Source organism: Argopecten irradians, chromosome 1 (genome assembly GCF_041381155.1).
Source record: "Argopecten irradians isolate NY chromosome 1, Ai_NY, whole genome shotgun sequence".
Lineage (NCBI taxonomy): Eukaryota > Metazoa > Mollusca > Bivalvia > Pectinida > Pectinidae > Argopecten > Argopecten irradians.
In genome coordinates, this window is record NC_091134.1 from 47140694 (window position 1) to 47165859 (window position 25166).

Genomic DNA, 25166 nt, shown 5'->3' on the forward strand with positions numbered 1-25166 from the left:
CTCTCTTTATAATTATATATATTTTATGTATACTATGTTAAATTTCCACAAACTTGTATTTTGTTGCACTTTCTTGTACTATTTCTTTATATACATTTTGGAACAAAATACGGACTACTGTGGGCTGGAGGCCTTTTTACTGAATAAATTGATTGAAACATGTCGCCTGCAGGTGATTACGCCTTATAAATACATTTGTGGTTCACATTGCAACTGAAATATGAAATGTTCATCAGCACATTACAATTTCGTAGGAAGATGACAAATCTGTACACTGAAAAGAAATACGAATATGTGAACACCGCAAGTCAACGACAATAAGACAATTGACTTTAAGTGAATGTGATATGCATACGTCAGTTAGTCACAACTTGTCACTTGTCATATATGCCACATTTTAAGATGAAGATAACATCTCTTATAGTTTGTATATATATAGATACTGTACGTGTTCTTGAATTAGCGCACTCAAGTTTTAGCGCTCGTAGATGATATTGTTATACGTATACATAATGACAGTTCGGACAAATGTTAGAACTGTACTTAAATAATCGAAAGAGCTGATAATCGCTGAAATTAGGGTACTAAAATAAGAACACGTACAGAAAACGCGATTCAAAAAGTTTTAATAGGATTCATAGTTCTTTTCTTAAATAATAAGCAAAACATTAGCAAACTAAATCTGACAAAGACAACTTGATATTTAATATAAAATAATCGTGTTCAATACCAGTGTGTCCCTCTCCTCTATTCTTACTAGGCAATAGTGCAACATATATGTACATTTATTTTTAAAGTCTTGCCTCGCTGCACTCCACTCAGCTATTCAATTCAGACTTAACGGGGTACATGTACTTTATTAAGTAACATGCATACTAAAGGCATTGTTGTTTTTGTCGGGATTTACACTTCCTTGTTTTGTTGTTTGGATGCAACACATCTTATTGATCATTGTGGACTTATTACTGAGAAGAGTTACACCATTTTCATGACTGATATCGAAACGATGAGCAACAGACGAGATAGACACCACCTACTGAGGTATACATGTACGTACCTGGTACTACTGGAGATCTACTACTTTACAGGTACGAGGAAGTTAATATTACATTTTTGTTCACGTCAACATATGTTCAGATTTATGTCATAGTAAGAGAGATTCTGTAAAAAATGGCACTGCCAAGTAAATGCATTTGGTAATAAGAGATACTGAAATTTTAATCCATTTGAGTGATTCTCAATAGTGATAAAATTACTTAGTCCGAGTTTTTCAAATATGGAGTTAAATTTCTAAGAAAACGTATTTATTTGTGTTTTTAACTTGCATCTATAAGTATCAATATATAGAGAGAATCTTATATGAGTGATCATTTCACATGATATTTTATTAAACGAGTCTAAGAAGCTTTTATCACATAACTACAAAAACCTACATTACAAAGAATTTCACGTCAAAATGTATTCCGAAAATCCAGTGGAGGCCGCCATTTTGTTCCGTCGTCATCGTAATTCTGACGCCATGTCATTTTTCCTGACGTCATTTTAATGTTTCTGTCTGACGTTACAATGGATTTCCATCCAATGAAAATCGCTCTAGGTTATATTGCACTAGTGACACATGCAAAAATATTACACGGGCGAAATCACTGGATATCAGGCGGATTATGTAATAAACAATTTTATGCATATGTAAAATCAATTATATTTCTTTTGATATTTCATTCATAAACCATTTCAAAGAAATAATAATCCTGTATCGGACAATAAGGTAGATTTACAACATCCTATGACTATGTGGAGCATGTGTGTGTATCGTGAAAGTGGGCGAGAGTATATCATTGTACCACAACCTTATCAATAAGACACCAAGTGATATAAATCAAGAGGTCATATTATACTGTCAACTGTCATTTTCCGATTTTCTCCTCGTAGGGATGAACGTGTTAGTCAGAGAAAGAAAACTTAGATATTAAATTCGTCTCTTAGATAATGTAATTAGTGTAGAAAAAACAAGTGTTACAGCCTACTTGTAATGAGAAGTTAAAATATCGCTGTTAGTGTAAAGAGTTGAGATACTATAGAGAGATACTATAGAGTGACCAATGGGCAGGTTTTACTTGTACATGATTGTGATAATGTCAATCAAAAGGCAATGCATTCTGATCTTTTAGAGTTAACTCCCTTCTTTTATATCCGTCAGTGCATTGATGGGATGTAAGGAAAATAAGATTGATCTGAATATGAATTAAGGAATTGATATGTTTAAATTAAAGCCGTCATTTATGTAAATTTTAGTTGATTTAAGTGTGTAATAAATTAACTCTTTCACTTTTCAGGTGTTGATTCCACCATTTGCACTGACAGGGCGAATCTCGATGGATTCACAAACGGTACAATAAAACTCGCTAATGCTTGCATTATTTATTGATATACTATACATACAGCTATTAATTCAAATTCCCCTACTCAATGGGAAAGGTACATATTAGTTCGAAATGAAACTATTGATCTAATTAGAGAAACAAAACAAAATTATTTCATGAAACTTGAATCATCGTTAAAAGATAATAACTTGTCTCCAGATAAATAGTGGAAAATTGCTAAATCTTTCTTTAAAATTGATAATAAGCAAATATCTATCCCGGCTCTAAAACATAATGAGTCTTTTCTCCAACATCCTTGTGAAAAAGCGGAACACCTAAATACATACTTCTCTTCAATCTCCACTTCTTCTAATGATCTTGATCCTTCTCCCCCTCCTCCCGAGTTTCCTTTTAAGATTGACAATATTGTATTTACTGAACAGGATATCAAAGATCAGCTTTCTAATCTTAATGAAAAGAAACCTGCGGGACCTGAAGGGATTGTCCCAAAATTCACAAAACTATTGACACCCTCTATTTCTATTCATCTCACCCTTCTCTGCAATAAAACTATGGAAATCGGTTGTATTCCTTTGCTAGGGAAAACTGCTAACATCAATGCCATATACAAAGGTAAAGGTGATTAAATGATATTTCCAACTATCGACCCATCTCTGTCACCTCTTGCTTCAGTAAAATAATAAGATAAGTAATTTTTAAGTATCTCTATAATTACCTACGTGATTGTGAAGTTATCACTAGACATCAGTCTGGCTTCATTCCCGGTGATTCTGCAATAATATCACTGACTCATTAGACAAAGAAAAAGAAGTTCGGTCTGTTTTCTGTTATATAAGTAAAGCATTTGATAGAGTGTGGCATGATGGACTATTATATAAATTAGAATCTTGTGGTTTTAAAGGGAAATTATTAGGGTGGTTTAGAAATTATCTTACTGGCAGGAAGCAACGTGTTTTAAATGAAGGCATTTTCTCTACCTTTAAAACTGTTAATGCTGGAGTCCCCCAGGGATCTGTCTTAGGCCCTTTTTTGTTTCTATTATATATTTACGATATAACTAATATTGTTACTAGTAGTCCAGGTGCCAACCAGAAAACCCAAAAATATAGTTCGCATAAAATGTTTTTGCTGATTATGTTGCAGTAGGATGTGCTTAATCAGAATCCGAATGATGCCACCTTGGCATCTTTGGGGAATTGAAAATATTCAAGATGGCCGCCATGAACGTTCTCAAAAACGGTATAAGTCAAATAAATTAGAGTTAAATGTAACGTAATTGCAAAAGATAAGTTTTCTTTCTTAAATTTGCAAGATAGATGCATATTCTTTGATAGAAAATAAAATCCGATAAAAACTAATTTTCAGAATCAGTTATTTTACGTCATTATTTTGTCGAAAAATGAACAATATTACTTATATTGCGCAACGTTAAACATAATAGCATATTTAAGGACGATCATCCGGGAAACAATATTTACTACATCACACAAACTGGTTACGAATGTCCTGCAGGTAGAACATCAGAAGTGTACCTGTGCATGATCGTAAAAGGCGACTAAATTTAGGATATCTTTTTTTATTTTATCCTGGGTTATAGAATAGTAGCCAGAGCTTCCCCACAAGGGCAAGCGCTCAACTGCGCAAAGTGAGGTGATGTCAAGAGAGACATAAAGAAGAAAAAAAGCAATTAGGAACATGGGGAAAGAAAATATCCGAAATATAGTCGCATTTTAAGATATCATGCAATAGAAGGCAGATGGTACAATTATATTGTACTACCTACAGGCCAAAAAACAACAGTGCGGCGGCGGAAATTACAGCAGCCAAAATTAACGAACAATATAAACTAATGTTAGCATATAGGAAGCATACAAGCATCATATCAATATTCTTTGGACTATGTAATCACTATAAGGTATTGTATTTTGAAATAAATTAGTTACGTACTTCTTTCTCAAACAGCTAGACATACAATTAATACCAATTTCAATGCTAAGTGACTAGTAACTTGTTATAATATGATTTAAATGCCAAGAGAAGTCGTTGATAATGCATTTATGAATTTACTATACTTTCAGAAAAAAAAAAGATTTGATATGATCATTTTACCGACATTTTATAAAACTAAGCCCTTTGTTTTAAACACTAGTTTATACTGTTTTGGTAGTAGCAAAACGTTTTAATAATCCCGAATAACAGAAATAAGGACAACTATCTTGTCATATAACCCAATCTTAAACACTTATTTAAATTAATGTTAATTAAGGATTAACCTGAATAGATTTTTATGTTATGAAGATATAACACAAAAATCTGAGTGTACTTTAAATAACCGCGAAGCCGTTTACGACACTCAGGCTTTTGTGTTATATCTCCATAATATAACAAATCTATTCAAATTAATCCTAATAATTCAATTTACTAAAGATAATCTCTTCTATATTAAAAATTCATTTTGGCTTTTGGCTATGAAATCATTACTTCGTCATCTCAGCCAATCAGAAGCATCGTGACAAACGACGACGCCATTGTTTTCATTTATGGGCTGATAAAGTAAATTGTAGGCCAATGAAAATGCTTGTAACAAGCAAAATTGAATTATTTAAGAATAAATTGATACCCACATCCATTTACATACAATAAACACTTGTGTGTATTATGTATTGACATAGATAAAGATCTATTTTCTATCTTCATGATCCTGGCTGTTAATAGGACGTTATAAACTAATACCCCCATCTCAATATGGTAAATGTTATTAAATTGAATGGGATAACAAAACGCCCCCACCCTGTCACATTATACTAACAATGGACAAACCAGTGCTTTCACTCCCTTTATCAAAACGATGTTCAACTCCATTTATTAAATCAAACATTTTTTAAAAAGTTAAAAAAAAAAACCATAGTAATGCAATCAAACATCCCACAGAAAGATTTTTCATGTTCGTTATATTGGAATGTTGTCATTTTGGACTCCCATATCAAATTAACTAAAACTTGTTTTCTAAGGTTGTTACATTCAAGCTAGTTAATACATGTATAACCAATAAATTACACAAAACCAGAATAAAAATATTTAAAAACATTTTTATCTGGTAACTATTTTGGAAATGAATATATCATTAGTAAGCATTACCCTTTACAGTTGCTACATGTATATTTTTCAACTGATATCGTTTTCAAGTATATTGTACATTAAAATGGGTTAAGAAATGGTTTTGTCGAAGTACTGAATCATATGTTTTATGGACATTTTGATGGTTCAATGCCTCATAACATCTTTGTGCATATCAATTATATTCAAACTGGTTACGAAACAAAGGCATCCATTCTATACTAAATAATAATTGAATATCTGTCTTGAAAGTTTGTCCAGTTGCTCTGTATGTAGGGCATAATAATTGTACCTGCTGTCCCTTCATTATCGTAAAAGGCGACTAAATTTTGGTATCTTTTCTTTGTCTTTCCAACATCGCTGCCTAAATTGGCAGAGTTGAACTCTCGCCCATTTGGGGAATACATCCCCTAGCCGAGCCTCACATTACTCTAAAATGTCGCAGTGTCTGGTCAGTACAAAGGGAATGGGGACGACTGTTTGCCCGTTGTCATTTTAATGTGAACGCGTGGGCTGTGATTAATAGAATCTTTCCCTACCTAGAGGGTGTGACAACGAAATCACAACCCGAGGGGTAATTCATGAACGTCTAACCCGAGGCTTGCCGAGGGTAGGACATTCAGGAATTGCCCCGAGGGTTGTGATTTCGTTGGCCTTGCAGGTAGGGCATTAGAATTCTACCTGCTGCCCCTATTGCATGATCGTAAAAGGCGACTAAATTTAGGATATTATCTTTTCTCTTTTATCTTTCCTAATGCCTCCCTTGGCACCGCCTCACTTTTGGCCTTGAGTTGAGCGTTCGCCCCTGTGAGGAAGGCTCTGGGTTCTGTCCCCTAGCCGAGACACACCAAAGTCTTTAAAAAGTGGTAGTTTCTGCTCCTGCTTATTACATATTGAAGCATGCAAAACATCGTTATTACAGGTTATACCATCAAATAGTTAGGCAATACACTATGTTTATATTTAAATAAAAAGTTATTCTTGTTTTTTATAAAAAAATCAATTTCAAGAAGTGTGTATTTTCATTTTATGATAAAGATGTATTGCATAATAAACTAGTTTGTTTGTCGTGTTTTTTTTTATTATGATTAAAGTAACGTCCTGTTAACAGGCAGGGTTATGTTGAGACGGCCTCTCATGTATGCGCTGTATTGCGTTAAGAAGTGAGGGGGTGTTTTGGGAGACTGGTATATTTGTGTTGTGTCTTCTTGTATAGTGGAAATTTTGGAACTCTTGCCCTTTGTTCTATCACTGAAGCATGCCACCAAGACACCAAGAAATACAACCCTCCCAGTCAAATTATACTGTCTACGGACGAACCACTCGTCCCACTCCCGGTATGCTGAGCACTAAGCAGGAGCAGAAACTACCACTTTTACAGACTTTTGTGTGTCTCCGCCAAGGGACCAAACCCAGAACCTTTCTCACAGGGACGAGTGCTCAACCGAAAGCCCAAAGTGAGGCGTTGTCAAGGGAGACGTTAGAAGTCAGACGTCAGTTAGGAAGAAGATAAAAGATAAGATCATACACTTAGTCGCCTTTTACGATCATGAAATAGGTGCAGCAGGTACAATACTAAATACTTACACCCTACCTGCAGAACAAATTCACAAGGTACGACTGAACATGTCATCTTACCAATAATTATAATAAGATTAGTTATATTGCTAAAAATCACATGAGGTTATTCCTATATCTTTCAAAATGACTACTGAATGGGTAATTCCATTTTGGGTAGAAGAAAATCTGTAAATATTAAAAGTGTTGGTTGGTTGATTACGTATAATGCCCTTTTCACAGAAAATGTCATTTTAAGAACGGTCTACCTTACATATGTTGCTTTGTTGGATGCCTTTTGTTCGGGTGGCTGTGATATGATCAAGAGTGCCTTTTTTAATGGTGGAAACATTTCAATGCATTCTCACTGAAACATGTTGCCAAATACAATGGGAGAACATCACAGTCGGTCATATATACTGACATCGGCTACATGTATAAAAGTCGTCTCACTCTCTTTCTGTTGAATGCTAAGCAAGAGCAGAAACAATGTACATGTGTATTCTGTAAAAAGCATACGTATTGTAGCGCAAGGCGAACATCTGTAAATTATTATTTATCGTCGCAGATATAAAATAACGCAGTTCGATGGTTCAATACCGCTAAAATAAGTACGTTTACAGTAAAGAGACGTGTCTCGTGCAAGTAATAGTTCCCAGAGCCTTTCTAAACGGTCAACTTAAGGCGGCCAAAAGTGAGGTGGTGTCAAGGAAGACGTTAGGAAGAAAAGAATATATAAAGCCCCAAAGGTCGCCTTTTATGATCATGTAATGGGCAAAAAGGTAGAATTAAAACGCTATAGACACCGAAACCAGCGAAATGTAAAATATTGTCTTAAACAAAACCACACAAAATACCAATCTACATGTAATAACTAATGAATCAAAGCAATTTTATCATACAATAACCTATTTAAAAATTATGTTAATTAACTTATTAATTAAACATTAATTACAAGAGTTAACTTTATTATATTAAGAATTCTGTTCAATGACATTATGACAAATATGTACACAAAATTTTATCGAAGAGCATAAAGAATTGATGATTTTATAGCAAGAATATCAAATTAGGATTGAAATATATCAATGTTGCAGTTTGTCAACCATCTTGTCCGCCATCTTGAATATTTCAATTTCCCCAATGATGCCACGGTGGCATCATCCAGTTTCTGATGGAGGACATGTTAAAGAACATTTCTGTGCAAAAACATTTTATGCGAACTATTTTTTTTAGGTTGGGTGGAAAATCACCATTTGGCACCTGGACTATAGTGATTGCAAATTGTTTGCAGATGACACTTCGGTTAGTGAAGTAATTGATTATAACCAAATCTATGCTGCCCATACACTTTCACAAAATCTTTCAAATATAAGTATATGGGCTCTGAAATGGGACATAAAGTTTAACCCCACAAAAACTGAATCATAAATATTTTCAAGGAAACGAAACGTAATTCATCCCGATATATACTTTGACAATAACACGGTTCATACAGCTAGCACACATAGACATTTAGGAGTTTTACTTTCTGACGATTGTAAATGGACTCACCACATAGAGTATGTATACCAGAAAGCATTTAAAAGGAACTAATTAAAAAAAGAGTGTCACGTAAAACTCTTTTAAACATTCATAAAAGTTATATTTTACCTATTTTAGAATATGCTAATGTTTTATGGGATAACTATACTGAACAATGTAAACTTCCGCCAGAGTCTGTTCACTTAGAAGCTGCTAGGATTATAACGGGATTGCGCAGAGCTACCTCCCATGATATACTTTATAAAAAAACTAGCTTGGAAATCTCTCTCTGATCGGCGTCAAAAGCACAAACTTATTCTGATGTTTAAGGTACTCCGTGGCTTTACTCCACAGCATTTGATTGAAATTGTTCAACCATTTTTTATATCAGCCTGAAAATGAGTGATATCCACTAAGAATGACAAGATATTTTGATATTTCTATGAGCAGAACTGCAAGTTACTATACTAGTTTTTTCCAAGTACCTTTAGGGAATTTAATTCTTTCGTTTTAAACTTTGACTTATTGAATATTAATACTGTCGCTCAATTTAAAACACTCCTTTTGAACACTAATAAAATGGAACCTGATGTAACAAATACCTTTATAAACAAAGGTTCTCGAATTATGAATATTACTCTGTGCCAGCTCAGAAATTCCTCTAGACATCTAAATTCTGACCTATTTTGCGATCATTTGAAGATTCTCCAATTTGTTCTTGTGGCCTTGGTGATGAAAAAGCCTAGCACTATCTTTTTATATGTCCATTATTTAATGAACAAAGATCATCACTCAGAACCAAAATACATAACCCTAATATTCTTCATCCACATTTTAACACAAAAACTCTACTGCATGGCTGTGACAATTGTGATGAAGAAAAAAATACATATTTATTACAATGTATATCAGAATAAATATTAAACTAAAAGATTTTTTTTAGATTTTTCTACTGTGATAGGTTGGAGGAATACACTAATAATAGTATTCATTCATAATGTAATGTTAAATGTTAAAATATTTTGTCGATACTTGTACTATACCGGATTTGTTTGGAGATGGCTAATATAGGCTTTGCCTGTTGCCAAATCCATTTGCATATTATTTGCAATAAAATTTGTTGAAATGAAAGATCCCCTCATATACAATTGAAAGTTATAAAGGAAGCTGGTAATCGTGCCCAAATTGGCAGCGGATGTATTTCTACTTTTCTACAGTTGATGACAAAAATTAAAAAAAAACCTAATTTACTAGACTATAACATAGATGTCATTAAATGTACAAATAACGTTACATTATTAAATCCTTCCACTGTGACATGATTGATAATTGTTTACAATGGTGAAAAAATGACGTGAATATAAATATATAATCAATTGAACAATTCAGATTATTTGTAAATCCATCATATGTGTTTATCATTATCTGTGTTTTCAGTGTTACCGATGTGTAGGAGTGGGACACTAACTGTAGACCGTGTGGTCGTGGATACGTACGATACAGGAGTGTTGGGGTGCGACAGTTGTCACTGTACAGTACGACTAGCTCAGGCACACACAGTTCCTGTCGCCATACAAACTACTGGTTACCCTGATACAGCACCGTCGACTGGATGTGGAAGTATACTTAAATTTGACAGACTTCCTGGTAATACATATATTGAAATTAGGTGTCAACAAATTCCTGGTGATAGATACAGCGAATTTGCTGTCAACGAGCTTGTCAACATAACGCTGTCTAGAGTGGATAACAACATCCAGTGGAACTCTGGATACTGCATCTTCATTGACTCAAGTAAAGTTCTAGAAACTACTTAGTATTTACATGTAACATATCGTGAAAAGGACGTCAATAATGCTTATCATATCAGTTTTAAGAATAACAGTGTTTGATCAGTTGTTTTGAGAATATACAGAGTATTGTATTGATTTTATTGACAATGGATGCAAACGATTAAACAAGTTTTTACATTGTTTTATGAATGTTGATAGTATCAATGGCGCACCCTATGTCTAATTTAGGAATGAAGTATTTAAAACCAAAAATGCATAGATATTGAATTCCGTATTCCTATTCAGATAAAAACATGAATGTGACGTGCGAAGAACCTAAAACAGCGCACACATCTTCAACAATTAGATTGACAACGAAAGCAGGGACGACAACAACATCACTATCATCGATTTCGCCAATACCAAGAACAACGTTTATAACGACTGATGGCACGTACAGGGGTTGTACGTGTGGTGAATCCGATCTCAGTCTCGGTAGGTTAACAAATGAAGCAAGTAAAAAGTAAATGACCTTCTTTCATAACATGTAGACCGAAATAATACTTTCTATATTATACAGATAACGATGTTTTCGTATCAAATGATTTTACACGAGGTAGAATTTTAGCAATATCTAATTACTCATACTCTGAAACATGTTAAAATAAGCAATATACAGGTTTTAAGCGGAAAAATCTAGTGGGGAATTAATTCCTGATTAAAATGTATGGAACAAAGCATAAACATCCGATGCATCTAGTCTTTTAAAGATGCTCCACAGCTGACGAATGGTAATTTTTCATTATCAAAAAGAATCAGACGAATTAGTATTTTTCTTCAGTTACAAAAGTTACTTGCTTTACACCATTACATCATTGAAAAGTTTGAACTTATTATCTTATTTCAAGATAAATATATAATATTATCAAAAACAATTAATTGCATCCCGAAAAAAAATCGATGGCACTATGCCCTATATGGAATTAAGTACTTATTGTGCATGGATCAAAGCAAAATAAATTATTTTGTATATATTTTTATGTTAATAAGACACATATACACGATTAAACATCAGTTATTGTTCAAATGATGGGTGTCGTTTATGCTCTGTCGTCGGTGGAGCATCTTTCAAACATAATCAGGATTTACCGATAATAATACTCATACGGCATTTCTAGTTCTCTTGTTGTCATTTCAGTTGCAATAATTGTAACAATCGTAGTGTCCATGCTGGTGGTGACTGTGGGTACAGTAGTTAATATACTTATATATAAACGGTAAGTAGATGAGTATACTGACTATAGCGGTGTCTATACTGGTGGTGGGTAGTTAATATACTTCTGTACAAACGGTAAGTAGATAGATATACTGACTAGAGCGGTGTCTATACTGGTGGTGGGTAGTCAATATACTTCTGTACAAACGGTAAGTAGATAGGTAGGTGGTCTATAGTTAATATACTTCTGTACAAACGGTAAGTAGATAGGTATACTGACTATAGCAGTGTCTATACTGGTGGTGGGTAGTTAATATACTTCTGTACAAACGGTAAGTAGATAGGTATACTGACTATAGCAGTGTCTATACTGGTGGTGGGTAGTCAATATACTTATATACAAACGGTAAGTAGATACTTACACTGACTATAGCGGTGTCTATACTGGTGGTGGGTAGTTAATATACGTATACACAAATGGTAAGTAGATAGGTATACTGACTATAGCAGTGTCTATACTGGTGGTGGGTAGTCAATATACTCATATACAAACGGTAAGTAGATAGGTATACTGACTATAGCAGTGTCTATACTGGTGGTGGGTAGTTAATATACTTCTGTACAAACGGTAAGTAGATAGGTATACTGACTATAGCGGTGTCTATACTGGTGGTGGGTAGTTAATATACTTCTGTACAAACGGTAAGTAGATAGGTATACTGACTATAGCAGTGTCTATACTGGTGGTGGGTTGTTAATATACTTCTGTACAAACGGTAAGTAAATAGGTGAACTGACTATAGCGGTGTCTATACTGGTGGTGGGTTGTTAATATACTTCTGTACAAACGGTAAGTAGATAGGTGTACTGACTATAGCGGTGTCTATACTAGTGGTGGGTAGTTAATATACTTCTGTACAAACGGTAAGTAGATAGGTATACTGACTATAGCAGTGTCTATACTAGTGGTGGGTAGTTAATATACTTCTGTACAAACGGTAAGTAGATAGGTATACTGACTATAGCGGTGTCTATACTGGTGGTGGGTAGTTAATATACTTCTGTACAAACGGTAAGTAGATAGGTATACTGACTATAGCGGTGTCTATACCTGGTGTGTGGGTAGTTAATATACTTATATATAAACGGTAAGTAGATAGGTATACTGACTATAGCGGTGTCTATACTGGTGGTGGGTAGTCAATATACTTATATACAAACGGTAAGTAGATAGGTATACTGACTATAGCGGTGTCTATACTGGTGGTGGGTAGTCAATATACTTCTATACAAACGGTAAGTAGATAGGTATACTGACTAGAGCAATGTCTATACTGGTGGTGAGTAGTTAATATACTTATATACAAACAGTAAGTAGATAGGTATACTGACTATAGCGGTGTCTATACTAGTGGTGGGTAGTTAATATACTTCTGTACAAACGGTAAGTAGATAGGTATACTGACTATAGCGGTGTCTATACTGGTGGTGGGTAGTTAATATACTTCTGTACAAACGGTAAGTAGATAGGTATACTGACTATAGCGGTGTCTATGCTGGTGGTGAGTAGTCAATATACTTCTGTCCAAATGGTAAGTAGATATATATTATGACTAGAGCGGTGTCTATACTGCTGGTAGTTAATATACTTTATACAAACGTAAGTAGATAGGTATACTGACTATAGCAGTGTCTATACTTATACTTCTGTACAAACGGTAAGTAGATAGGTATACTGACTATAGCAGTGTCTATACTGGTGGTGGGTAGTCTAATATACTTCTGTACAAACGGTAAGTAGTATATATATATGACTATAGCAGTGTCTATACTGGTGGTGGGTAGTCAATATACTTCTGTACAAACGGTAAGTAGATAGGTATACTGACTATAGCAGTGTCTATACTGGTGGTGGGTAGTTAATATACTTCTGTACAAACGGTAAGTAGATAGGTATACTGACTATAGCAGTGTCTATACTGGTGGTGGGTAGTTAATATACTTCTGTACAAACGGTAAGTAGATAGGTATACTGACTATAGCAGTGTCTATACTGGTGGTGGGTAGTTAATATACTTATATACAAACAGTAAGTAGATAGGTATACTGACTATAGCAGTGTCTATACTGGTGGGTAGTTAATATACGTATACTTCTGTACAAACGGTAAGTAGATAGGTATACTGACTATAGCAATGTCTATACTGGTGGTGGGTAGTTAATATACTTCTGTACAAACGGTAAGTAGATAGGTATACTGACTATAGCAGTGTCTATACTGGTGGTGGGTAGTCAATATACTTCTGTACAAACGGTAAGTAGATAGGTATACTGACTATAGCAATGTCTATACTGGTGGTGGGTAGTTAATATACTTCTGTACAAACGGTAAGTAGATAGGTATACTGACTATAGCAATGTCTATACTGGTGGTGGGTAGTCAATATACTTCTATACAAACGGTAAGTAGATAGGTATACTGACTATAGCAGTGTCTATACTGGTGGTGGGTAGTTAAAATACTTCTGTACAAACGGTAAGTAGATAGGTATACTGACTATAGCAGTGTCTATACTGGTGGTGGGTAGTTAATATACTTATATACAAACAGTAAGTAGATAGGTATACTGACTATAGCAGTGTCTATACTGGTGGGTAGTTAATATACGTATACTTCTGTACAAACGGTAAGTAGATAGGTATACTGACTATAGCGGTGTCTATACTGGTGGTGGGTAGTTAATATACTTCTGTACAAACGGTAAGTAGATAGGTATACTGACTATAGCGGTGTCTATACTGGTGGTGGGTAGTCAATATACTTCTGTACAAACGGTAAGTAGATAGGTATACTGACTATAGCGGTGTCTATACTGGTGGTGGGTAGTTAATATACTTCTGTACAAACGGTAAGTAGATAGGTATACTGACTATAGCAGTGTCTATACTGGTGGTGGTGGGTAGTCAATATACTTATATACAAACTGTAAGTAGATAGGTATACTGACTATAGCGGTGTCTATACTGGTGGTGGGTAGTTAATATACTTCTGTACAAACGGTAAGTAGATAGGTATACTGACTATAGCGGTGTCTATACTGGTGGTGGGTAGTTAATATACTTCTGTACAAACGGTAAGTAGATAGGTATACTGACTATAGCGGTGTCTATACTGGTGGGTAGTTAATATACGTATACTTCTGTACAAACGGTAAGTAGATAGTTGTATACTGACTATAGCAATGTCTATACTGGTGGTGGGTAGTTAATATACTTCTGTACAAACGGTAAGTAGATAGGTATACTGACTATAGCAGTGTCTATACTGGTGGTGGGTAGTCAATATACTTCTGTACAAACGGTAAGTAGATAGGTATACTGACTATAGCAATGTCTATACTGGTGGTGGGTAGTTAATATACTTCTGTACAAACGGTAAGTAGATAGGTATACTGACTATAGCAATGTCTATACTGGTGGTGGGTAGTAATATACTTCTTACAAACGGTAAGTAGATAGGTATACTGACTATAGCAGTCATATATACTGGTGGTGGGTAGTTAATATACTTCGTACAAACGGTAAGTAGATAGGTATACTGACTATAGCAGTGTCTATACTGGTGGTGGGTAGTTAATATACTTCTATACAAACGGTAAGTAGATAGGTATACTGACTATAGCAGTGTCTATACTGGTGGTGGGTAGTTAATATACTTCTGTACAAACGGTAAGTAGATAGGTTACTGTATACTGACTATAGCAATGTCTATACTGGTGGTGGGTAGTTAATATACTTCTGTACAAACGGTAAGTAGATAGGTATACTGACTATAGCAGTGTCTATACTAGTGGTGGGTAGTTAATATACTTCTGTACAAACGGTAAGTAGATAGGTATACTGACTATAGCAGTGTCTATACTGGTGGTGGGTAGTTAATATACTTTCTATACAAACGGTAAGTAGATAGGTATACTGACTATAGCAGTGTCTATACTGGTGGTGGGTAGTTAATATACTTCTGTACAAACGGTAAGTAGATAGGTATACTGACTATAGCAGTGTCTATACTGGTGGTGGGTAGTAATATACTTCTGTACAAACGGTAAGTAGATAGGTATACTGACTATAGCAGTGTCTATACTGGTGGTGGGTAATTAATATACTTCTGTACAAACGGTAAGTAGATAGGTATACTGACTATAGCAGTGTCTATACTGGTGGTGGGTAGTTAATATACTTCTATACAAACGGTAAGTAGATAGGTATACTGACTATAGCAGTGTCTATACTGGTGGTGGGTAGTTAATATACTTATATACAAACGGTAAGTAGATAGGTATACTGACTATAGCGGTGTCTATACTGGTGGTGGGTAGTCAATATACTTCTGTACAAACGGTAAGTAGATAGGTATACTGACTATAGCGGTGTCTATACTGGGTGGTGGGTAGTCAATATACTTCTATACAAACGGTAAGTAGATAGGTATACTGACTATAGCAGTGTCTATACTGGTGGTGGGTAGTTAATATACTTTGTACAAACGGTAAGTAGATAGGTATACTGACTATAGCAGTGTCTATACTGGTGGTGGGTAGTAATATACTTCTGTACAAACGGTAAGTAGATAGGTATACTGACTATAGCAGTGTCTATACTGGTGGTGGGTAGTAATATACTTCTATACAAACGGTAAGTAGATAGGTATACTGACTATAGCAATGTCTATACTGGTGGTGGGTAGTTAATATACTTCTGTACAAACGGTAAGTAGATAGGTATACTGACTATAGCATGTCTATACTGGTGGTGGGTAGTTAATATACTTCTATACAAACGGTAAGTAGATAGGTATACTGACTATAGCAGTGTCTATACTGGTGGTGGGTAGTTAATATACTTCTGTACAAACGGTAAGTAGATAGGTATACTGACTTATAGCAGTGTCTATACTGGTGGTGGGTAGTTAATATACTTCTGTACAAACGGTAAGTAGATAGGTATACTGACTATAGCAGTGTCTATACTGGTGGTGGGTAGTTAATATACTTCTGTACAAACGGTAAGTAGATAGGTATACTGACTATAGCAGTGTCTATACTGGTGGTGGGTAGTTAATATACTTCTGTACAAACGGTAAGTAGATAGGTATACTGACTATAGCATGTCTATACTGGTGGTGGGTAGTTAATATACTTCTGTACAAACGGTAAGTAGATAGGTATACTGACTATAGCGGTGTCTATACCGGTGTTGGGTAGTCAATATACTTATATACAAACGGTAAGTAGATAGGTATACTGACTATAGCAGTGTCTATACTGGTGGTGGGTAGTTTAATATACTTCTGTACAAACGGTAAGTAGATAGGTATACTGACTATATGTCTATATGTCTATACTGGTGGTGGGTAGTAATAATATACTTCTGTACAAACGGTAAGTAGATAGGTATACTGACTATAGCAGTGTCTATACTGGTGGTGGGTAGTTAATATACTTCTGTACAAACGGTAAGTAGATAGGTATACTGACTATAGCAGTGTCTATACTGGTGGTGGGTAGTTAATATACTTCTGTACAAACGGTAAGTAGATAGGTATACTGACTATAGCAATGTCTATACTGGTGGTGGGTAGTTAATATACTTCTGTACAAACGGTAAGTAGATAGGTATACTGACTATAGCAAGTGTCTATACTGGTGGTGGGTAGTTAATATACTTCTATACAAACGGTAAGTAGATAGGTATACTGACTATAGCAGTGTCTATACTGGTGGTGGGTAGTTAATATACTTCTGTACAAACGGTAAGTAGATAGGTATACTGACTATAGCAGTGTCTATACTGGTGGTGGGTAGTTAATATACTTCTATACAAACGGTAAGTAGATAGGTATACTGACTATAGCAGTGTCTATACTGTGTGGTGGGTAATTAATATACTTCTGTACAAACGGTAAGTAGATAGGTATACTGACTATAGCAATGTCTATACTGGTGGTGGGTAGTTAATATACTTCTGTACAAACGGTAAGTAGATAGGTATACTGACTATAGCGGTGTCTATACTGGTGGTGGGTAGTTAATATACTTCTGTACAAACGGTAAGTAGATAGGTATACTGACTATAGCGGTGTCTATACTGGTGGTGGGTAGTTAATATACTTCTGTACAAACGGTAAGTAGATAGGTATACTGACTATAGCAATGTCTATACTGGTGGTGGGTAGTAAAATACTTCTATACAAACGGTAAGTAGATAGGTATACTGACTATAGCAGTGTCTATACTGGTGGTGGGTAGTAATATACTTCTGTACAAACGGTAAGTAGATAGGTATACTGACTATAGCAGTGTCTATACTGGTGGTGGGTAGTTAATATACTTCTGTACAAACGGTAAGTAGATAGGTATACTGACTATAGCAGTGTCTATACTGGTGGTGGGTAGTTAATATACTTCTGTACAAACGGTAAGTAGATAGGTATACTGACTATAGCAGTGTCTATACTGGTGGTGGGTAGTTATAATATACTTCTGTACAAACGGTAAGTAGATAGGTATACTGACTATAGCATGTCTATACTGGTGGTGGGTAGTTAATATACTTCTATACAAACGGTAAAGTAGATAGGTAAACTGACTATAGCAGTGTCTATACTAGTGGTGGGTAGTTAATATACTTCTGTACAAACGGTAAGTAGATAGGTATACTGACTATAGCAGTGTCTATACTGGTGGTGGGTAGTTAATATACTTCTGTACAAACGGTAAGTAGATAGGTATACTGACTATAGCAAGTGTCTATACTGGTGGTGGGTAGTATAATATACTTCTGTACAAACGGTAAGTAGATAGGTATACTGACTATAGCAGTGTCTATACTGGTGGTGGGTAGTTAATATACTTCTGTACAAACGGTAAGTAGATAGGTATACTGACTATAGCAGTGTCTATACTGGTGGTGGGTAGTTAATATACTTCTGTACAAACGGTAAGTAGATAGGTATACTGACTATAGCAGTGTCTATACTGGTGGTGGGTAGTTAATATACTTCTGTACAAACGGTAAGTAGATAGGTATACTGACTATAGCATGTCTATACTGGTGGGTATATATACTATAGTAGATAGGTATACTGACTATGCTGTCATATGTGGTGGGTAGTTAATATACTTCTGTACAAACGGTAAGTAGATAGGTATACTGACTATACAGTGTCTATACTGGTGGTGGGTAGTTAATATACTTCTGTACAAACGGTAAGTAGATAGGTATACTGACTATAGCAGTGTCTATACTGGTGGTGGGTAGTAATATACTTCTGTACAAACGGTAAGTAGATAGGTATACTGACTATAGCAATGTCTATACTGGTGGTGGGTAGTAATATACTTCTGTACAAACGGTAAGTAGATAGGTATACTGACTATAGCAGTGTCTATACTGGTGTGGGTGGGTAGATAGACTTAATATACTATACTTGTACAAACGGTAAGTAGATAGGTATACTGACTATAGCAGTGTCTATACTGGTGGTGGGTAGTCAATATACTTCTGTACAAACGGTAAGTAGATAGGTAAACTGACTATAGCAGTGTCTATACTAGTGGTGGGTAGTTAATATACTTCTGTACAAACGGTAAGTAGATAGGTATACTGACTATAGCGGTGTCTATACTGGTGGTGGGTAGTCAATATACTTATATATAAACGGTAAGTAGATAGGTATACTGACTATAGCAGTGTCTATACTGGTGGTGGGTAGTTAATATACTTCTGTACAAACGGTAAGTAGATAGGTATACTGACTATAGCAGTGTCTATACTGGTGGTGGGTAGTCAATATACTTCTATACAAACGGTAAGTAGATAGGTATACTGACTATAGCAGTGTCTCTATACTGGTGGTGGGTAGTTAATATACTTCTGTACAAACGGTAAGTAGATAGGTATACTGACTATAGCAGTGTCTATACTGGTGGTAGGTAGTTAATATACTTCTGTACAAACGGTAAGTAGATAGGTATACTGACTATAGCAGTGTCTATACTGGTGGTGGGTAGTCAATATACTTCTGTACAAACGGTAAGTAGATAGGTATACTGACTATAGCAGTGTCTATACTGGTGGTGGGTAGTTAATATACTTCTGTACAAACGGTAAGTAGATAGGTATACTGACTATAGCAGTGTCTATACTGGTGGTGGGTAGTTAATATACTTCTGTACAAACGGTAAGTAGATAGGTATACTGACTATAGCGGTGTCTATACTGGTGGTGGGTAGTTAATATACTTCTGTACAAACGGTAAGTAGATAGGTATACTGACTATAGCAGTGTCTATACTGGTGGTGGGTAGTTAATATACTTCTGTACAAACGGTAAGTAGATAGGTATACTGACTATAGCGTGTCTATACTGGTGGTGGGTAGTTAATATACTTCTGTACAAACGGTAAGTAGATAGGTATACTGACTATAGCAGTGTCTATACTGGTGGTGGGTAGTCAAATATACTTCTGTACAAACGGTAAGTAGATAGGTATACTGACTATAGCAGTGTCTATACTGGTGGTGGGTAGTGTTAATATACTTCTGTACAAACGGTAAGTAGATAGGTATACTGACTATAGCGGTGTCTATACTGGTGGTGGGTAGTTAATATACTTCTGTACAAACGGTAAGTAGATAGGTATACTGACTATAGCGGTGTCTATACTGGTGGTGGGTAGTCAATATACTTCTGTACAAACGGTAAGTAGATAGGTATACTGACTATAGCAGTGTCTATACTGGTGGTGGGTAGTCAATATACATATACTTCTGTACAAACGGTAAGTAGATAGGTATACTGACTATAGCGGTGTCTATACTGGTGGTGGGTAGTTAATATACTTCTGTACAAACGGTAAGTAGATAGGTTAATACTGACTATAGCAGTGTCTATACTGGTGGTGGGTAGTTAATATACTTCTGTATACAAACGGTAAGTAGATAGGTATACTGACTATAGCGGTGTCTATACTGGTGGTGGGTAGTTAATATACTTCTGTACAAACGGTAAGTAGATAGGTATACTGACTATAGCGGTGTCTATACTGGTGGTGGGTAGTCAATATACTTCTGTACAAACGGTAAGTAGATAGGTATACTGACTATAGCGGTGTCTATACTGGTGGTGGGTAGTTAATATACTTCTGTACAAACGGTAAGTAGATAGGTATACTGACTATAGCGGTGTCTATACTGGTGGTGGGTAGTTAATATACTTACTTCTGTACAAACTGTAAGTAGATAGGTTATACTGACTATAGCGGTGTCTATACTGGTGGTGGGTAGTTAATATACTTCTGTACAAACGGTAAGTAGATAGGTATACTGACTATAGCGGTGTCTATACTGGTGGTGGGTAGTTAATATACTTCTGTACAAACGGTAAGTAGATAGGTATACTGACTATAGCGGTGTCTATACTGGTGGTGGGTAGTTAATATACTTATACTTCGGTAAGTACAAACTGGTAAGTGTCTTATGTGTGGGGTTATTATTTACAAGTACTGACTGACTATAGCATGTCTATACTGGTGGTGGGTAGTTAATATACTTCTGTACAAACGGTAAGTAGATAGGTATACTGACTATAGCAGTGTCTATACTGGTGGTGGGTAGTTAATATACTTCTGTACAAACGGTAAGTAGATAGGTATACTGACTATAGCAGTGTCTATACTGGTGGTGGGTAGTAATATACTTCTGTACAAACGGTAAGTAGATAGGTATACTGACTATAGCTATGTCTATACTGGTGGTGGGTAGTTAATATACTTCTGTACAAACGGTAAGTAGATAGGTATACTGACTATAGCGGTGTCTATACTGGTGGTGGGTAGTTAATATACTTCTGTACAAACGGTAAGTAGATAGGTATACTGACTATAGCAGTGTCTATACTGGTGGTGGGTAGTCAATATACATATACTTCTGTACAAACGGTAAGTAGATAGGTATACTGACTATAGCGGTGTCTATACTGGTGGTGGGTAGTTAATATACTTCTGTACAAACGGTAAGTAGATAGGTATACTGACTATAGCGGTGTCTATACTGGTGGTGGGTAGTTAATATACTTCTGTACAAACGGTAAGTAGATAGGTATACTGACTATAGCAATGTCTATACTGGTGGTGGGTAGTTAATATACTTCTGTACAAACGGTAAGTAGATAGGTATACTGACTATAGCGGTGTCTATACTGGTGGTGGGTAGTTAATATACTTCTGTACAAACGGTAAGTAGATAGGTATACTGACTATAGCAGTGTCTATACTGGTGGTGGGTAGTTAATATACTTCTGTACAAACGGTAAGTAGATAGGTATACTGACTATAGCAGTGTCTATACTGGTGGTGGGTAGTTAATATACTTCTGTACAAACGGTAAGTAGATAGGTATACTGACTATAGCAGTGTCTATACTGGTGGTGGGTAGTTAATATACTTCTGTACAAACGGTAAGTAGATAGGTATACTGACTATAGCGGTGTCTATACTGGTGGTGGGTAGTTAATATACTTCTGTACAAACGGTAAGTAGATAGGTATACTGACTATAGCAGTGTCTATACTGGTGGTGGGTAGTTAATATACTTCTGTACAAACGGTAAGTAGATAGGTATACTGACTATAGCAGTGTCTATACTGGTGGTGGGTAGTCAATATACTTCTGTACAAACGGTAAGTAGATAGGTATACTGACTATAGCGGTGTCTATACTGGTGGTGGGTAGTTAATATACTTCTGTACAAACGGTAAGTAGATAGGTATACTGACTATAGCGGTGTCTATACTGGTGGTGGGTAGTTAATATACTTCTGTACAAACGGTAAGTAGATAGGTATACTGACTATAGCGGTGTCTATACTGGTGGTGGGTAGTTAATATACTTCTGTACAAACGGTAAGTAGATAGGTATACTGACTATAGCAATGTCTATACTGTTGGTGGGTAGTTAATATACTTCTGTACAAACGGTATCTAGATAGGTATACTGACTATAGCGGTGTCTATACTGGTGGTGGGTAGTCAATATACTTCTGTACAAACGGTAAGTAGATAGGTATACTGACTATAGCGGTGTCTATACTGGTGGTGGGTAGTTAATATACTTCTGTACAAACGGTAAGTAGATAGGTATACTGACTATAGCGGTGTCTATACTGGTGGTGGGTAGTTAATATACTTCTGTACAAACGGTAAGTAGATAGGTATACTGACTATAGCGTGTCTATACTGGTGGTGGGTAGTTAAATATACTTCTGTACAAACGGTAAGTAGATAGGTATACTGACTATAGCAGTGTCTATACTGGTGGTGGGTAGTCAATATACTTCTGTACAAACGGTAAGTAGATAGGTATACTGACTATAGCAGTGTCTATACTGGTGGTGGGTAGTAATAATATACTTCTGTACAAACGGTAAGTAGATAGGTATACTGACTCAGGTTCTATAGGGTGTCTATACTGGTGGTGGGATATAGTTTTACTGGGTATTAATATACTTATGTACAAACGGTAAGTAGATAGGTATACTGACTATAGCAGTGTCTATACTGGTGGTGGGTAGTAATATACTTCTGTACAAACGGTAAGTAGATAGGTATACTGACTATAGCGGTGTCTATACTGGTGGTGGGTAGTTAATATACTTATATATAAACGGTAAGTAGATAGGTATACTGACTATAGCGGTGTCTATACTGGTGGTGGGTAGTTGATATACTTATATACAAACGGTAAGTAGATAGGTATACTGACTATAGCGGTGTCTATACTGGTGGTGGGTAGTTAATATACTTCTGTACAAACGGTAAGTAGATAGGTATACTGACTATAGCGGTGTCTATACTGGTGGTGGGTAGTTAATATACTTCTGTACAAACGGTAAGTAGATAGGTATACTGACTATAGCAGTGTCTATACTGGTGGTGGGTAGTTAATATACTTCTGTATACAAACGGTAAGTAGATAGGTATACTGACTATAGCAGTGTCTATACTGGTGGTGGGTAGTTAATATACTTCTGTACAAACGGTAAAGTAGATAGGTATACTGACTATAGCAGTGTCTATACTGGTGGTGGGTAGTTAATATACTTCTGTACAAACGGTAAGTAGATAGGTATACTGACTATAGCGGTGTCTATACTGGTGGTGGGTAGTTAATATACTTCTGTACAAACGGTAAGTAGATAGGTATACTGACTATAGCGGTGTCTATACTGGTGGTGGGTAGTCAATATACTTCTGTACAAACGGTAAGTAGATAGGTATACTGACTATAGCGGTGTCTATACTGGTGGTGGGTAGTTAATATACTTCTGTATAAACGGTAAGTAGATAGGTATACTGACTATAGCTGTGTCTATACTGGTGGTGGGTAGTCAAATATACTTCTGTACAAACGGTAAGTAGATAGGTATACTGACTATAGCGGTATCTATACTGGTGGTGGGTAGTTAATATACTTCTGTACAAACGGTAAGTAGATAGGTACATGTATTCTGACTATAGTAGTCTCTGTACTTGTGGTGAATTATTTATATTGTGTTGTACAAACGGCAAGTAGATGGACTATATCGGTATGTGATCAATATGTAAGCATGGTTCATGCAATGCGTATACCTTTGCTTCATGGCAAAACCCATAATATAGCGTTATCATTATTTGTTAGAATGGTACTTGAAAAAGTTAATTGCTTGTTCCTTTTATCGTCAATGTACTTTGTCATCAAACCACAAGTATAGAATTCCCAGGGTAGGTATCTTGGCCTTAAATTGAAGGATACAGACATATCACTCTTTTTTCCAGACGAGTTGCGTTAGTGAATAATCCGAAATCGAGCACAAGTGGAATGACTGCACCGGACACTGTCCACTACGACAGCCTTGACCAGGCACGTGTAGAACTCCCCAATACGTACGAGGAAATATCTACCAGACAAACTTACGTCAATATGGCTATAGAGACTAAATGACAATCCTCCCCCGCTATTGTGTCATAGCGTGTCAATTATGCCACCTCCAATGAATGATGTAACCGTACTATTGTATATCTTTTATTAACTTATACATATTATACTATATTATAGCCTAGAATCATGTACACATTTTGTTTATTTAGAAGGTATCTCATACGTTATCTCGGACAATGCAGTTTTATCAACATACCTTAACCAGGAAATTGTTAAAACGGTCCATATGAGAAATAAAACAATATTTTGAAAACATCAAAGTTTTTGCTTTACTGATACTTTGAAAATATTTAAGGTATATTTATTGGTTTTACTCTACAACAATATCATTAAACAGATTGACATACAAATAATGAGTAATGATAGGTAACGCGTGCAACAATAAGTCTAACGGGAAATGTACGACAAAAGTTGGTGTCGTTGGTATTGATGTGACATTTTCGGAATGTCAGCTGCGGTCAGTTTTGTTATTGTTCTTGTGTCATCTTAGCTCGCAGCCAAACCATTTGATTAATGCATTGATTTCTACAACTCAAATTCAGAATTTTGACATTTTCGAG

General features: G+C 35.7%; 1 protein-coding gene across 1 annotated transcript; it reads left to right on the plus strand.

Moving 5' to 3' along the window:
- Positions 1 to 857: 857 nt before the first annotated feature.
- On the plus strand, positions 858 to 24842 carry LOC138330289 (uncharacterized). The gene is made up of 6 exons (XM_069277789.1): positions 858 to 1088; positions 2337 to 2390; positions 10020 to 10376; positions 10661 to 10849; positions 11553 to 11631; positions 24444 to 24842. The coding sequence occupies exons 1-6, from the start codon at positions 869 to 871 to the stop codon at positions 24607 to 24609; spliced, it is 1065 nt and encodes a 354-aa protein (XP_069133890.1). The 5' UTR covers positions 858 to 868; the 3' UTR covers positions 24610 to 24842.
- Positions 24843 to 25166: the final 324 nt, after the last annotated feature.